The sequence below is a fragment of the Mirounga angustirostris genome, unplaced genomic scaffold (assembly GCF_029215605.1).
Source record: "Mirounga angustirostris isolate CCGP_5_RB_7025 unplaced genomic scaffold, mMirAng1.0.hap1 SCAF_1, whole genome shotgun sequence".
Taxonomy (NCBI): domain Eukaryota; kingdom Metazoa; phylum Chordata; class Mammalia; order Carnivora; family Phocidae; genus Mirounga; species Mirounga angustirostris.
Window position 1 is genome coordinate 117,875,414 of NW_026991709.1, and position 15,088 is coordinate 117,890,501.

Below are 15,088 nucleotides of genomic sequence, written 5' to 3' on the forward strand. Positions count from 1 at the left end.
TTCAGCTCAGGTCATGATCCCAGGGTCCTGGGATCGAGCCCTGCATCGGGCTCCCCGCTGAGCTTCTCCCTCTCTCTGCCTGCCACTCCCCCTGCTTGTGCGCTCATGCTCTCTATCAAATAAATAAATAAAATCTTAAAAAAATTCAAATAAAGATAACACCTCATAATGGTGCTTAACTGCCGCCCCCCCACCCCAAAGAAACATAGGATTCAGTTGTGTGGTCCTTCCACTCCATCCTAAGTGTAAACTTACCCCAGATCTCTTTTCCCTTGTTACTGAGTATATGTTTTATAGTGATCCAATAAACCATGTGATTTTTTTTTTTTTAAGATTTTATTTATTTATTTGAGAGAGAGAATGAGAGACAGAGAGCACGAGAGGGAAGCGGGTCAGAGGGAGAAGCAGACCCCCCGCTGAGCAGGGAGCCCGATGCGGGACTCGATCCAGGGACTCCAGGATCATGACCTGAGCCGAAGGCAGTCACTTAACCAACTGAGCCACCCAGGCGCCCCAAACCATGTGATTTGAGCATCAAAAAAATTGCAAGTGTTACTTCCCTTCTCAAAACTCTGAAGTAACTCCCAGAGGAGATAGGATTAACTACAGGTCTGAACTCAACCTATGTTACTGTCTACTAAAGGATTTCCTTGGAAACATACTACATTAAGAAAAATATGGAAGGTCAGCTGTGTTCAACATTGTTATAAAACAACACTGACTGTGGAATTGCATCTGGACTGGGAGGACTCTAAGTGGCCTCACAAACCCTGAAGGTATACACAGCCAAGCCTATAAAAAGACATGTTGAAACTGATGAATCTCTGAACTCTACCTCTGAAACTAATAATACACTATATGTTAATTAATTGAATTTAAAGAAATTTAAAAAAATAATTCATAACTGAAGTATATAATAATATAATATCATATATATAAAATCTAGTTTCTCTATGGGCTGCTTGACTACTTATTTGTCCATTCCCCAACAGTATTTTTTGTTACATTAGTGTTATGATTAATATGAGTGTTCCAATTTTGCTATTAAAAAAAATCATTGTCTATATGATTTCCTGGAGTACTTTGAATATGGTAGCTTCTAATATACCTAGTAAGTTTACAGGATGGTGAATCTTTACAATGTCAACTCATCAGTCAACAGTGTGTGTTTCTTTATTGACTTTAACTCTATTTGTGACATTTAAAAATTTTTTATCTATAATCTTCTTAACAGATTAAAAAAAAAAAGACATGTTGAGAAACACAGGTCTCAGCTTCTCTGTGTGATGTCTCTCTTCACTCAAGAATGTGCTTGCAGTGGGAGGAGCTACACTCTTGGGCTTTATGAGGTAGAGCTGCCGCTAGATTTGAGGCTTCTGTAGTTGGGGTAGCCCACGTCCATCCCGTACAACTGAATATGCCCACAATGGGGCTGGGAAACAGCCCCAGACTTTTGTAAGAACTGCCAATAAAGATATACTTGAAGCTGTAATGTTGACATGTTGTACTTTCCTGTCTTGTACCCTTCTACAAAGCTAATAAGTAAACCAGGGCCAGGTTCCCACCTACTGTGTACTGCAAGTGTGAATGTCAACGAGGACCCAAGATCACTGCTATTGATTGTGCAGAGTGGGTGCCGCACCTTCCCTTTTATCTCATGTCACTCAGAGTCAAAAGTAATTTCTTTACCATGACCTGCAAGGCCCTATATCACTTCTCCCCTCTGGCATTCTCTCCTATCCATCTTTCCTTTCACTACTTGTCACACTGGCCTCTTTGCTTCCTTGCCATCCTCTGAACACACAAGGCTTCTGCGTTAGGGTGTTTACATCAGCTCTTCCCTCTGACTGGAAGCTCCTCACCCAGATATCCATTTGATTAACTCCTTTACTTCACGTCTTTGCTTACCACCTACTCTGATCATCCTATTAATAAATTGCAAACCCCATGTCCTCCACTCCCAACTCCCTAACTCTGCTTCTATCTTTCTTTTCCCTTAGTACTTAACACTTTTAAACATTGGGTATAGTGTACTTATTATGTCTATTATCAACTGACTTTATTCACTCCACTTAGAGGAAATTCTTCAAGAGTAAGAATTTTTGTTTTTATTAACCAATGTCCTAAATGTCCTGGATGGCTCCTAATACATAGTGGTTGCTCAAAAAATGTGCTAAATGAATAAATATACACAAATAAAACCCAAACAAACAAAAATTCCTTCCCCCCCCAAAAAAAAATCCCTTCCCCTTTTTTGACCAGAAATTCCTCCATAATTAATATATTCCTAGGAGTACCAGAGAACAATATTATATTCTAGGATAGTTTTATGATAAATTCTTTCATAAGATCTTTTTAAGGAGAATATACAGTAATAAAAAAATAGAGTGCTGCAACATAACATATGGGCGGAGATCAAGTTAAGCCAGTCAGAATCATCCTCTGGCTTACCAGTAGGCAGAATAATTCCCCTAGGAAGCACATGAAGCATTCTTGAAAAACTGTTTATAACATCTTAATTACACAGTACCCGTATTTTATGCAGAAAACCATTTTTAAATATTTGCAGATCTGACAGGGAAAATACTTTTAAAAATTCCACTTAGATGAGCTTCTATTTAAAATGAATACATAAAAACTATCTGAAAATGTTAAACCATTCTTTTTTTTAACTCAAATACTGTACCACTGAAACATTAAACTGAAACAGATGCTTACAGAAATAAGTGTTTTATTTCTGTAAAATGCAATATTATAACTAAAAGGAACTCTTGACAACAATTACAAAAGGAATTGGACAAGATTTTTGATTAAAAAAAAAAAAGGCAGGGGGGCCTGGGTGGCTCAGTCGTTAAGCATCTGCCTTCAGCTCAGGTCATGGTCCCAGGGTCCTGGGATCGAGCCCCACATGGGGCTCCCTGCTCTGCGGGAAGCCTGCTTCTCCCTCTCCCACTCCCTCTGCTTGTGTTCCCTCTCTTGCTGTGTCTCTCTCTGTCAAATAAATAAATAAAATCTTTAAAAAAAACAAAAAAAGGCAGACATGTGAAAGAACAGTGAGTACCACTGTCAGGTGGTTTCCCATCTTCTGCACAACACCTCACAAGAAAATGAAGCTAATACACTTGACATATTTGATATTTCTGAATTGAATTAAGAGAACAAAATAATTTTAGACTATTATAATCAGTACATTCACTAGCCAATGTACTATATTTTAGGGTCTTTTTTTGTTTTTATTTTTTTTAGAATTAGTAACCAACACTATAAGCTGTAATCCCATCATTTTGGGATTCCTCAAGGCCTGCTCCTACATCCTCTATTCTCATTTTATACTTTCTCAAGTGTCTCATTCATGCCCATAATTTCATATACAACCTATATGCAGATTATTCACACATTGCTAACTCAAGCTTAGACTTCCTCTTGAGTTCCAGACAATGATGTCTAATTGTCTTTTAGATATCTTGAAGTCTTTTTAATTTCAACGTAACCAAAGCCATAGTCAGGATCTACTCTCTCACAAATCCCAAAACCAAGTACTCTTCCAAAATACCTACACCGCTTAATAAACTCACTCTTCCTCACCTCCTATATACTGTGTATTTCCATGTCCTATTGACTTTACTTTGTAAGTATCTCTCACATCTGTTCCCTACTCTCTTTTTCTATCATAACCACTGTAAGTCCAAGGTACCATCAGCTTTCATCTGCAACAGCCTCCTTCTGGTCTCCCTCCATCCACTCTTGCCACAGCCCTATCCTCCTAACCATTCTCTACTATAGCCAGAATAATCTTTTCAAAAGCAAATCTGAAATACAGAAACAAAAAAACAAAAGGCAAATCTGATCATGTCACTCAAATACTTAAAAATTTCAATGGTTTTCCATTGTTCTTAGCATTAAAGTCAAAATTACTTAACATGGCCCACAAGCCTGTCTATGGTCTGAAGTACCATCCCTTTCTACAGTTTCATCTTGGATTTTGCTTCTCTTGTTCTTTCTGCTCCAGCCTTTACTCAGTACCTTCTTTGTGCCACACTCCTTCTTGCCATGGTGCCTCTGAACGTAACTTTTATATCAGCCTAGAATACTCTTCTCTCCTAATTGTCTCAGTTGACTCTTTTTTATTTTTTAGATCTAGCTCATTTATCAGTTCCTCAAGAAAGCCTTCTTCTAACTTTTCTGACTCAGTAGGATGCCCTTATAATATGCTTGCTCTCCTAGCTCTATGACCTTTACTTAGCAGCACTTAACTCATTTGTGCTTTTTCATTTATCTGTGCAATTTTCAAGTTATTGGGGTTTTGCCTTAATTAGACCATAAGCTCCATGAGTTAGTTATACCATATCTCAGTTTTGCCTGTGCTTGGACAAAGTAGATATACAAAATTTTTAAAAATATATTTTTAGGGGCACCTGGGTGGCTCAGTCAGTTAAGCATCTGCCTTCGGCTTAGGTCATGATCCCAGGGTCCTGGGATCGAGTCCCACAACTGGCCTCCCTGCTCAGCAGGGAACCTGCTTCTCCCTCTCCCTCGGCCTGCTTTTCTCCCTGCTTGTGCTCTCTCTCTCTCTGTCAAATAAATATATAAATAAAATCTTTAAATATATATATATTTTATACTAGCTGTTCTATTATATTCTAACAGTAAAAAATTAAGTAAAAGGATACCACTAATATTCTGTGCATTCATCAACACATTATTTCCATTTACCTATGTGTTTTTTATAATTTAACCCTACTTTTCCTGGAAAGCTAAGGAAAAGAACAAGAAACAAATGTACAAAAGTCAGCCATCGTGAGTCAAAAGTCACTGCGTTCACTGTGTGAAATAATACATTGAATGAGGAAGTGCCTTTAGATAAGCAGGCCAATGATTCCTACATGTTTCCTTAGAGCAAGTTCAGATCTACATACCTAAGGAAACCCAGAGTGATCTAATTACATAACAGGCTTAGAAGATGTCCTTGGCAAGGTTTATTCAGATCTATTGGTTTCAAAGCAGAAGCTGTGCTGAGAAAAGTAAAACACTTCCAGGAATTTTACTAGCTTAATGCACATTACACTCTTCTACTGAAGCAGAATATGGTTAGAAAATTAATCATATTGTATGTGCATGAATATTCAATAATGTCATTGAAAATAGGGCCATCATGATTAAAAAGAAGTAGCAATAGTTTTACCATTATTATGAAATTCCATTACAGCAGCAATCTTTACACTATCCAAACAGTGGTATAACTCTGAGTTCAATGAGTTTTTACTCACTGCTAAGAAATATAAATTTTAACTTGATCCTTACACAGACTTAGGAAACGTGAATCTTACTTACAAAACAAAGAAAAGATTCTTTCTTTCTCATGACTATTTAAACAATAGTTTACAGATAAATGATATAAAATTTCCTTTCTTTATTACTAAGATATATATATAACAATCTTTCAGAAGTAGTTTAAATGAATAGAGGGAAAAAGTGCTTCTTAGAGATTCCATTCAGTATAATATTTTTTAACCCATTCAAAAAACAATATAAACAAGTTTCACACTAGAAAGCTCTATAATGATGCAATTTGGAATTACCTATGATAAAGTATAAATTACTTCCTAAATTAAAATATTAAATTTTAGATAAAATAGCAGAAACACAGGAGAGAAAAATATTAACAAGAAGAAATTATTTAATTCCCTTTAACCTAGAATTCAGATGTGTTATTTTTACTTTATCTACCTAATTTTAAATTAATGCACAATGGATTGAATACTGCTAAAAGTAAAACTCTGATTTAAATCAAGTTGCTTTAAATGAACTAACTTCCAAATAAAAATAAAAATTCCAAAACATGCAAATTATTTTTATAGCTGAAGGAGAACTAAAAGTGAAAATGATACATTAATTTTCTCAAATTATTTAATGGTTAAATCAATAAAGAACATATTGATCAATCAGTGTTTTATACCATAGAAAATACTAAATTTTAATATCCCTTTATTCTATAGCAAAGAGGAAAAAGACAGGTGAGAAATACTGAGTTGAAAAATAAGGCTAAAAAAGGAAACAATCAACAAAACTAAAAGGCAACCTATGGAATGGGAGAAAATATTCACAAATGACATATCAGACAGATAAAGGGCTAGTATCCAAAATCTATAAAGAATTTATCAAACTCAACAGCCCCCCAAAAAAATCCAGTCAAGAAATGGGCAGAAGACATGAACAGACATTTCTCCAAAGAAGACATACAAATGGCTAACAGACACATGAAAAAATGGTCAACATCATTCAACATCAGGGAAATACAAATCAAAACCACAATGAGATACAACCTCACACTGGTCAGAATAGCTAAAATTAACAGCATGGAGGTTCCTTAAAAAGTTAAAAATAGAACAACCCTACAACTCAGCAACTGCACTACTAGGTATTTATCTAAAGGATACAAACATAGTGATTGGAAGGGGCACATGCACCCCAATGTTTATAGCAGCAATGTCCACAATAGCCAAAATACGGAAAGAGCCCAGATACCCATCAACAGATGAATGGATAAAGAAGATGTGATATATAGATATAGATAGATAATGAAATATTACTCACCCATCAAAAATAATGAAACTTTGCCATTTGCAATGACATGAATGGAACTAGAGGGTATTATGCTAAATGAAATAAATCAGTTAGAGAAAGACAAATACCATATGATTTCAGTCATATGTAGAATATTTTTAAAGATTTATTTATTTGAGAGAGAGCATGCAAGCAAGTGTGGGGAGGGGCAGAGGGAGAGGGAGAGAGAAACCTTAGCAGACTTCTTGATGAGCTCAGAGCCCCATGTGGGGCTCGAGCTCATGACCCTGAGATCATGACCTGAGCTGAAACCAAGAGTCAGTCGTTTAACCGACTGCACCACCCAGGGTCCCCTCACTCATATGTGGAATGTAAGAAACAAAACAGATGAACATAGGGGAAGGGAAGGAAAAATAAAATAAGTTAAAAACAGAGGAGGAGGCAAACCATAAGAGACTCTTAACTATAGGAAACAAACAGGGTTGCTGGAGGGGTGGTGGGTGGGGGGATGGGGAAATTGGGTGATGGGTATTAAGGAGGGCACTTGATATAATGAGCACTGGGTGTTATATGCAACTAATGAATCACTAAATTCTACCCCTGAAACTAATAATACATTATGTGTTAACTAAATTGAATTAAAAAAAAATAAGACTGAAGATACAGAGGGAAATAAAGGAGATGTCATTAAAAGACCATAAATAGACGAATGTGATTGTATCTCAACCCTCCTCCATCCCCCACAAAAAAGGGCAAGAGCTGTAAAAACTGCAGAAGGTCATTTAAAATATTAATCATACAGCATAATACTTATAAAAAACAATTTTCAGAAAATAAAGTATCTTATATTTAAAAACCCTGTCATGGGCGCCTGGGTGGCTCAGTCATTAAGCGTCTGTCTTCGGCTCAGGTCATGATCTCAGGGTCCTGGGATCGAGCCCCGCATCAGGCTCCCTGCTCGGTGGGAGGCCTGCTTCTCCCTCTCCCACTCCCCCTGGTTGTGTTCCCTCTCTCCGTGTGTCTCTGTCAAATAAATAAAATCTTAAAAAAAAAAATTAAAAAAAAAAACAACCTTGTCATATCTAAAGAGATTGGGGTATCATTACAAAGAACTGATTCATATTGAATGAGTCACCAGGGAATCCTTTAAATCTAAATTTAAATAATGTTTCTATAATAAAGATAAAGATGTAACCTCGTAAGTTCGTAAGTTCTTAAAAGGAAAACTAATGGTATAATAAAACAAAATAGTTAACTCTTCAAATGCAAGAAAGTATAATATATATCACATTTCAAAGTACCTAAGAAAAGATTCATACTCTTATACCAAAAAAGCATTCACCAGCACAATTTTCCTGTTTTAATGATAATGAAAAATTTTAGAGACTGAGAATAAAGAATTTCTCACTTCCATGTAATTAAGTAATATTAAATAAGAGATCTGCTGCCTTATCAAGTTCAGGATCATTTATCGTTACAAAAATGTTAGTTAAGTCTTCCATGATCATGAAAGTGTTCAAATTCTTGCTGTGTAAACAGTTTAAAATTATAAACTGAACACAGATGTTTGTAATACCACCAAGCAAAGGAGAATTAATGGGCTATATAAAAGCAGAATCTTTTGAATAAACTTGACACTTACCAATAATCCACAGTATAAGTAGATAGTCTATTCTTTCAAGGGCTGGCCCCATTGTGTTTTTCTTATCCTCATTGTAGACAAGAGAGTAGAGGTTTAATAACAGCAGGAATGTGAAATATGATGCTCCATGAATAATAAATTTCATAAAAGGAGTGTGAATGATTCTGCCAAACTGAGATTTGGGAGCTATCAAATAACAAAGTGACAAAACTGGCCAAAAGATGCCAACTGTCAAAACAGTCATTATCTTCTTACAGGTGGGCTTACGTCGGTAACCTGACATCTGCCCAAACCAAACAGTGTTCAGGAACTGCTGGCAGTTAGACTGTGAGACAAACTGGAAAGAACACACACATACACAAAAATAAATAAATATTAATAATTATTAATGAATAATTATTCTGTTAATAATTATTAATAAATAATTAATACCTATAAACATAATTTGATAATACCATTATTTAACTGATATTCAAAGTGTTACTATTTCAAAATCAATTCTATACAATCCACACAATTTTTTGTTTTTTGTTTTTCTTACATGTAATAAAAGAGTGTAGAGGTTGAGAGCATAGACTCTGGAGCCAGATTACCTGGATTCAAATCCAGGCTCTGCCACTTAATAATTGACCTTGAGCAAGTCTTTAAACCTCTTTAAGCCTCAAATTTCCCATCTATAAAATGGGGATAATAATAGTCTCTACTCATAAACTTGTGATGAGGATTAAATGTAAAACTCTTAGAACAGTGCCTGATTCATAGCATGTAGTATATAAGTATTAATATTAATAGCCTACTTAGCCATTTTGCAAAATAAAGACTCTCATAACGTTTGTGAAATTTCAAAGTTAACAACCACAAACCAAAGAAAAAAACTTTTGTCTAGAAGAACTACTGATTTCAGTTATAAGAAACCAAGATACTAAGATAGCAAATCAATCCAAGTCTAAACATCAGATATATTTATGCTCCATGAAAACATTGAGACTTTCTTAAAATGTATTATACTCTTAAATCTGCTTAAAACTAAATTCTGTGTAAGAAAAAAAGGAAATATATTACCAAATAAGAGGGAAATTCTAGTTCAAGTATAGGAATCAATTTATCAAAGTTTACAAAGCTTCTTTGTTTACTGATTTCAGAAGCAGTATTTTCCCAATATAATGCTCATGTTGTGAAGTATAACTTAAGGATTCTGGTAACTGTGGATATAATAATGTGATCAGGTTTGAAATTACCATAGCACAAGTCATCATAATGTCATTCAGATATTAAATACTAATTGGTCAATCTTCTGTTTTTAAAATGATTTATCCTGGGCACTAGGTGGCTCAATCCGGTAGGCGTCTGACTCATGATCTCAGGGTCCTGGGATGGAGCCCCGCGTTGGGCTCCCTGCTCAGCTTGGAGTCTGCTTCTCTCCCTTTCCCTCTGCCCTTTCCCACCGCTCATGCTCTCTCTCTCTCTCTCTCAAATAAATAAATAAAATCTTAAAAAAAAAAAGAAAGAAAGAAATTTCCTAATATACTATACTTGTTTTTGGCAGTTAAGTCTTAACTTCATTCTTCATTCTTCTGCTCAGATTCCAATGCTCTTAGGGGATCTTAATTTGTCTCTCAAGATGAAATACTGGGGAGAGAAATAGCTTTTCCTCCTACCAACTACCCAGTTTAGTGGCATCCCAAACTTAGTGGTTTCTCCCTTCCTGCCAATATCAAAGGACTGACTGCTGTCCTTGCCATCCCTCTGTATAATGATGATTTAATTAACAGTAATGTTAAATATGTAATTTGAAGAACAAAATTTCAACTAGAAATGTTTTAAGTCTGTGGTGGTTTTAAAACATTGATACAAATTCTTTGCTACTCTTCTCATCAAGAGGTGGCTTATCAATGTTTCATACCCTTCAATTCAACAAAGCTGTGATTGCTTTAATCAGTAAATTCTGGGAGAAGTGATACTATGTGACTTCTGAGGGTAGGTTTTAAAAGGCCATGCAGCTTCTATCTTGTTTGAGGAACACTTGCTCTTGGTGCCACTAACTGCCATATAAAGCATCCTACTACCCGAAGTTACCATGCTGTGAGGAAGCCCAGGCTACATGTAGGCACTCTGGGCAGCCCTCAGAGGCTTCTTAGACTATCTCCTCACAGTCAACCCACCATGATGACCATGCCCCTCTGTGATTCCAGTAGTACGTGCTCAGGAGGCCCATCCTCTATGGATCCAGCCGGCCCACTCAAGAGCTCCCTGTTGGAGTCCTCAGCGGCTGCTCAGGCACCAGACATTTGAGTGAAAAAGCCTCCAGATGATTGTAGCCCCCAGTCATCTGAGCTATCTCCAGCTGAGACCCTAGACATAGTGAAGCAAGGACAAATTATCCATCCTTGCTGTGCCCTTTCCTAATTCCTGGCCTACACAATCTAAGAGCATAATAAAATGATTATAAAATTATTATAAATGATTATGAAATACTGTTTTATGCCACTAAGTATCAGGAGTTTGCTATTCAGGACAGATTACCTGAACAAAGTCTACCAACTATTTGGGAAGATATTATCCTCCCCTTTGATCATATCTAGAAATCTAGTTTAAAAAACTGTATTTTCATTCATCCTTAAAATTACAGAGTATTTTCCTTTCAAATAAAAATATTATTACTACTTCTTGTTTCCTTGCATCTTCTTTAGAATGGAATATTTGGTTACATCTGTGAGTCCTCAGGTGATATATATATATATCAATCATTAGGAAACTGGCTCTTAGTTTTTCCTTCCCTAACCAGGATAATCTCAGGTCTTTCCACCTTTCTTTGAGGTTCTTTTTCCAATCCCTTAAGTTGATTTTATATCTTGTTATCTCTTTATTCTATCATTTTCTAGTATTTCATGTCTATTTTAGGTTGTGGAACACAGAAGTAAATAAATTAACCTAAGATCTAGTCAAAATGTATATTAGAGGATGATTACATCAGGGGTTCTATATTGTTTCTATTTATACAGATTAGTGTTGTATTTCCTTTTTAAGCACACAGGTATGTTGTTGATTTATAATCTTACAGTTACACTGGTCCAAAATCTTGTGTTTAATTTTTTCCTATAAATGTTTTATCTTAATCAAGAACCTCAGAGTACTAGAAAAAGCATAGGATTTGAAATCAGAAATTTGGATAAGTGATATACTATGTAGGTAATGTTAAACACCTTAAAATTCCTGTACCAATTTCCTGAGTCACAAAACCATTATGAGGCTCAAATTTTCAACCAAAATAATACAAAATTCTGCTCCAGCACCAAAGGTCCTATATCTTGCCTTCCACAATTATCTGTCTCAGGTCCCATTTTTATATTAATACAAATCTGATAAGCAAGTTTTATTCCAACATCTATATTAATAATAAAAATAATGTGCCTTAAGGGTGTCTGGGTGGCTCAGTTGGCTGAATGTCCAATGAGTTTGGCTCAGGTCATGATCTCAGGGTCGGGAGATTGAGCCCTGTGATGGTTCTGCACTAAGTGCAGAGTCTGTTTGTCCCTCTCCCTCTGCCCTTTCCCCTGCTTGTGCTCTTACTCTCTCATGCTCTCTCTCTCAAATAAATAAATCAAATCTTTAAAAAAAAATAATGGGTCTTAGAAAAAATATCTTAAAAGTATCATTTACCAATACCTCATACTATCAACTGGATATCATTACCTACATAGAAACACCCATATTTAGTAAATTATCTCAAAAAATGAAATTTAAAATGCATACCTTCCTTCTTCAAGTTCCTGAATCGTGTATCGTGTGTGTGTGTGTGTGTGTATGTGTGTGGGGGGGGGGGTGAGGGGATTAGAAACAGGTATTTCCCTTAATAAGAAGAGATGATGCCAGGAGAGCCAGATTCAACTTAGTTATCATATCATGTGCTTCTCCACCTTTGGGTTTCAATGAATTAACAAATAAGAACCAGGAAACACACTATCTGATACTTTACTTTTAAATAGAAAGGAACTATTACTGTAGAAAGCGCTATTTATAACCAAATCAACAAAACAAACCTATGACTGACAAAACACAAGATGGAAACATCATTGTGAAAGTACTTACTATACAAAATCTTACCTCAATAGCTACTACTTGGCAAAAATGTTAAATTAATATCCATATTATTATTATAATTAATATTGTTAAAAGCAACTTGTGTCAACAATACTTCAATTTTTTTAAAAAAAGGAAAGTAGTAAAACTGTCCTTGAACCAAAAAATAATAATAGCAACTGCCATTTATTGAGTATTTGCTTAATGCCATACTCATTGTACTAAACTTTTAAAGTACATTTCCTTGGGGTGCCTGGGTGGCTCAGTCGGGTAAGCATCTGCCTTTGGCTCAGGTCATGATCCCAGGGTTCTGGAATTGAGCCCCACATTGGGCTCCCCACTCAGCAGGGAGTCTGCTTCTCCCTCTCCCTCTGACCCTCATTCCAGTTCATGCTCTCACTCCCTCTCTTAAATAAATAAATAAAAATCTTTTTAAAAAAGTGATAGTAGAGTACATATCTTTAATTCTTAATTAATTGCTCTGAACCACTGTGGAGGAAATAATTCTTTTTTAAGAGATTTATTTATTTATTTTATATATAAAGAGAGGCCTAGCAGGAGGGGCAGAGGGAGAGGGAGAGAGAACCCCAAGTAGACTCCACACTGAGCGAGGAGGCTGGCTCTATTTCACGATCCTGAGATCATGACCTGAGCAGAAACCAAGAGTCAGACACTTAACTGACTGTGCCACCCAGGCACCCTGAAAATAATGTATATATATCACAGAAAACCTCATACCTCCTTTTGGTTATATTTGATAGCAAGTTTTAGACGACTTAAATTCATTCTTTCTTCTAGTAATCCCCGTTTGTCAAGAGGCTCATCACTAGATGTATGGTTTAGGATAACTTCCAATTCTCGTGAATTCCGGGCTTGTGCAAGCAAATCTTTAGCAAACATTTTACATTGTCGGGCTAGCTCCTCATAATCATTCCTGCAAAATGCAACAGTTTATTATTAGAAATGTCACTTCCGACTTTTAATTATTTACTCAGTAACATTTTAATTCTGATAGGGCTATACAAAATCTGAAGTCATTTTGTGCTGATGGTCAAAAGAACCTTTTGGTACATAAATTCTCTACAGCTTTGGGGAAAACTCTAACACAATTATGTACTCTGTTTCACACTGATAATTTTAGATGAATACAGTATTTCCTTATATATACTGATATTCCTAGAAATTCTGATTATAGTTGTCAACCAGTTATTAACTCATTTGCCCTTATTCTCTGTAAGCTTGATATAAAACTTCCTTCTATATGACTTATCTAAACAATAGATAATAATAATGCTATCCAATAAATATTACTATGTAACTTTTAATGAGAGGTGTTTTCAATAATAGTCTACAACATGTTGTATGCTACTTCTGATATTAAAATAATATTCTGATTCACTTTAAAGTGTTCATTTGAGCAAAAGCCAAGTTGGGCAGAAAAGACAATGAAATACTCCTAGTAAAGAATTTCCTTTCATAATCACTACTCCTTGAAACTTAGGATTTTAACTGCTGGTTAAAGATAGGCCTAAATTAACCAACTTGTGAGAAATTAAGAAGTTTTAACAGATAATCCTCTTTAAGAACATCAATTATGTTAAAATTACATCTGAGTATAATAACTTGAAAATAAAGTTATAAATAAATATGAGTCAACTGGGGTCATATTTCAGAAAATAATTTTTATTCAGTTTTTTTCTCCTTACTGGGAAAGGAAGGGAAAACAGAAAAATTTCCCAATGATTAATCATCTATACAATGGGATTTTCCATAAACAGAAAATTATCACTCAAAGAATTAAAAACTTTTCCTTAGAGGCTAACATTTTTCTCATCTACTCTTTGCATTTACTATATAACCAAAACTACCTAAGAATAAGTAATTGGATTTCTTTAACAAATGAAGTATTACTGCTTCTTAGTCTAGGAATCTAATTACAGATGAGAATATCCATCAAAAGTGTGTATTATTACAAAGAGGTCTCATCTTTAGGTAAACACTGACAGACCACTAAATTCAGTAAAATTAATATATTCTATTAATCTAATTTTCTTAATCTTTAACAAATTATTAGAAGACTAATAAGTGGCTATATAGTTTAGATGGAAATATAGTAGACTAGAAGCCAGGAGTCCCATGTTCTAGTTATAACTTTTGCTAACTCTGTTCCTAATTAGATGCTGCTATCAGTAAGATATCTAACCTATATAGATCACCTTCCTTGTCTACAAAAACAAGGGGATTGAAGTAAATGGATTCTATGATCTATGTTCAAAATCTAACTTTATTATCCTATGATTACAGAATAATCATAGCAGTTGCTTCAAATCCTTTTTGGAAGGAGCTGAATGAATTCTATTTTATAAGGTAACTCAGAACTCCAATTATAAGATTATAATAGGAAATTCTTCAGATTTAAAAGGAATAATTTATTAACAGCCTCATATGCTAATAAGTTAAAAGTAGCAACAAGTTACGTTTTAACCATGTCTTATGTGTTTCTCAAAGTATATACTTTATGTCATACCAAGTTTAAATAAATTTTAACTTATCCAAATTGAAATACAGGAGTTCCATACTTGAAAACTTATAAACAGGTATATTTAAAAAGTTTCTAGAACTCAGCTATCAAGAACACACTATAAACTGCTGTTAAGGCATAAGAAAACTTCAAGCTTCTTATCGGCCTTCCAGGAAGAAGACTGAATCTTTCCATCTTGTCAAGTCACGAGAGGAGTGTAATGCAAAGACATGAGGCTCCCACAGCAGCTAGACTTAAAAGGAAAGGTAGAGATAGGTATT

The 15,088-nt window shown here is 35.2% G+C and overlaps 1 protein-coding gene across 7 annotated transcripts in view; it reads right to left on the reverse strand.

The window, feature by feature from the left end:
• The window catches only part of TRPC1 (transient receptor potential cation channel subfamily C member 1), a 71,503-nt gene that overhangs the window by 20,175 nt on the left and 36,240 nt on the right, over positions 1 to 15,088 (reverse strand). For all 7 annotated transcript variants that reach the window (XM_045870068.3, XM_045870067.3, XM_064586829.1 and 4 more), the window contains 2 exons: positions 13,025 to 13,220; positions 8,207 to 8,543 (listed from right to left, as the gene is read on the reverse strand). In XM_045870068.3, the coding sequence (XP_045726024.1) occupies positions 8,207 to 8,543; positions 13,025 to 13,220 (533 nt within the window). The remainder of the gene's footprint in view (positions 1 to 8,206; positions 8,544 to 13,024; positions 13,221 to 15,088) is intronic.